The sequence below is a fragment of the Rana temporaria genome, assembly GCF_905171775.1.
Source record: "Rana temporaria chromosome 2 unlocalized genomic scaffold, aRanTem1.1 chr2g, whole genome shotgun sequence".
Taxonomy (NCBI): Eukaryota; Metazoa; Chordata; class Amphibia; order Anura; family Ranidae; genus Rana; species Rana temporaria.
This window is the reverse complement of record NW_024404412.1, coordinates 74,832-77,242: the sequence shown is the minus strand read 5'-3', so window position 1 is coordinate 77,242 and position 2,411 is coordinate 74,832. Positions and strand designations below refer to the sequence as shown.

General features: G+C 46.3%; 1 protein-coding gene across 1 annotated transcript; it reads left to right on the top strand.

The window, feature by feature from the left end:
* The first annotated feature begins 502 nt into the window (after positions 1-502).
* On the top strand, positions 503-1,661 carry LOC120921592 (olfactory receptor 52M1-like). The gene has a single exon (XM_040334096.1). The coding sequence runs from the start codon at positions 518-520 to the stop codon at positions 1,460-1,462; it is 945 nt and encodes a 314-aa protein (XP_040190030.1). The 5' UTR covers positions 503-517; the 3' UTR covers positions 1,463-1,661.
* Positions 1,662-2,411: the final 750 nt, after the last annotated feature.

Sequence of the window (2,411 nt, the reverse complement as noted above, 5' to 3'; positions counted from 1 at the left end):
GGGCACTTTTTATTTTACAAGTTCAGGTCCCATAGACTTTAATGGGGTTCGTTGTTCGGCTCTGACCTATTGCGATGTTTGAAAGTGCTGGCAAGAACCGAACCTGGAGGGGGGGGGGTTGTTCAGCCCATCTCTACCCCTCACCTCCCATTTTGGTAAATTGGATTTCCCACCATTTTCTGCGTAGGTGACAATGATTCTCCCATTGGTTACGCATACACTGATAAAACGTAGTATCCCAGCAGGGCTTTATCAGAACTGGGCCTTGTTTCCTGAGGTTCACAGAAAAGATTTCTATACAACCTCATGTCCAAAAACAAAAAAAAGTGGGCTTGGGAAAAGAGATATTAAATTTGCAGATGTATTCATTTTCAGCTTGGAATTATCTTCCAAACCTGCATTTTGCTAGTTAATGTAACAAACTTTGACCTTATTTTTTCTGGTCTGCTGCTTTCAGTCTCATATATATTCAGTCATTATTTTACTCTCTTCCAGGAAGTAATGTTTGAAGTCTACAATGGTGGCGGGCAATGAAAGCTGCTTCTACCCAGCTTCCTTCATCCTGTTGGGTATCCCCGGTCTGGAACACCTCCATGTCTGGATCTCTATTCCTTTCTTCTCAATGTTCCTCTTTGCCTTTATCGGGAACTATACCGTCCTGCTCATCATCTTCAGGGATGTCAGTCTCCACCAGCCCATGTACATCTATTTCACCATTCTTGCTTTCATTGACATAACATTGGCCAACTCGGCAGTGCCCAAGCTTCTCAGCATCTTCTGGTTCCAGCAGAATGACATTGGCTTCCATATGTGTTTTCTGCAGATGTTCTTTGTGCATGCGTTCTCTACTTTCGAGTCAGGAATCTTTCTAGCCATGGCTTATGACCGATATGTAGCCATATGCAACCCTCTACGGTATTCTGTAACAGTGACCCCGCATTTTATTATTATAAGTGGAGTATTGGCGGTGCTGCGTGGGGTGGTCTACATCCTTCCAATGCCTCTTCTAGGAGCGAGATTCCACCTGTACAGCAGCAATGTTATTTTCCACTCGTACTGTGAACACATGGCAGTGGTGAGGTTGGCTTGTGCTGATGTTTCTTTCGACGACCATCTTGGCATGGCCATTGGCTTCCTTGTCTTGATTATGGATTCGGTGTTCATTGCTTTCTCTTATGTGATGATCCTTCAAGCTCTTCTGAAGCTGAGTGTTAAGGCTCGAGTGAAATCCTTTGGAACATGCATCTCTCATGTCTGTGCTATCCTGTCATTTTATACTCCGATCCTTTGCTCGTCCTTAGTGCACAGATTTGGGAAGAACGTCCCTCACCATACGCACATCCTGCTGGCCAACTCGTACCTTCTCATCCCTCCCATGCTGAACCCTTTGGTGTACGGTATAAGAACCAGGCAAATTCGAGAGAGGGTGACAAAATGTTTCCTGGAACAGTCTCTCTCTTGAGAAGACTCTTTGTATTTTTTCTCACTCAACCCAAAACTGAAGAAAAAATGGTATTGGTACTGAGAATATTCATCCTGTGTTATTGCTATTCCTGCACCACTAGATGTGTTTCTGTTTTACTGATTTAGCCAATAAAATCATTTTATGATGTTGCAATCTGTGTTGTCTTTTAATTCTCCATATTTTTTGGGGGGGCACATGTTGTAGATTGTGACCAAAGCATCGAAAAAGAGAAATTTCTTAGTGAGAAAAGTGTTTACGACCTCCCGTATTTATCGGCATATAACACTCACAGGCGTATAACATGCACCCCAATTTTAGGAGGGAAGTTTAAGGAAAAAAACTTTTAGCAGGGAAGTTTAAGGAAAAAAACGTAAATTTTAAATGCCCATTAATGCAGCCTTATCAGTGTCCATCTGCAGCCTTGCCCCCAACCGTGTCCATCTGCAGCCTTGCCCCAATAGTGTCCACCTGCAGCTTTGCCCCCAACAGTGTCCACCAGCAGCCTTGCCCACAACAGTGTCCACCTCCAGCCTTGCCTTCCACAGTGTCCACCTGCAGCCTTGCCTTCAACAGTGTCCACCTGCAGCCTTGCCCCCAACAGTGTCCATCTGCAGCCTTGCCGACACATCTGCCTGCCAAAGAGGGAACGAGCGCCGCCAAAATAGACAGACCCAGATGTCCTGTGTACTTGGCTCCTCTTGGCTCGTCTTGCAGTCCTGCCCCTTAGCCCAGCTCCTATGATGGACATAACACCGGTCCAATGGTGGGAGGCGGGACTGGGCATGACTGTGAGACGAGCCGAGAGGAGCCGAGTACACAGGATTTCCGACTCTGTCTATCTTGGCGGCGCTCGTTCCCTCCTTCCCCCCCGAGGCAGCCGCTCAGTGTATAACACGCACCCACAATTTTCCCCTGATCACTGGGGAGATGGAGTGAGAGGTCTATG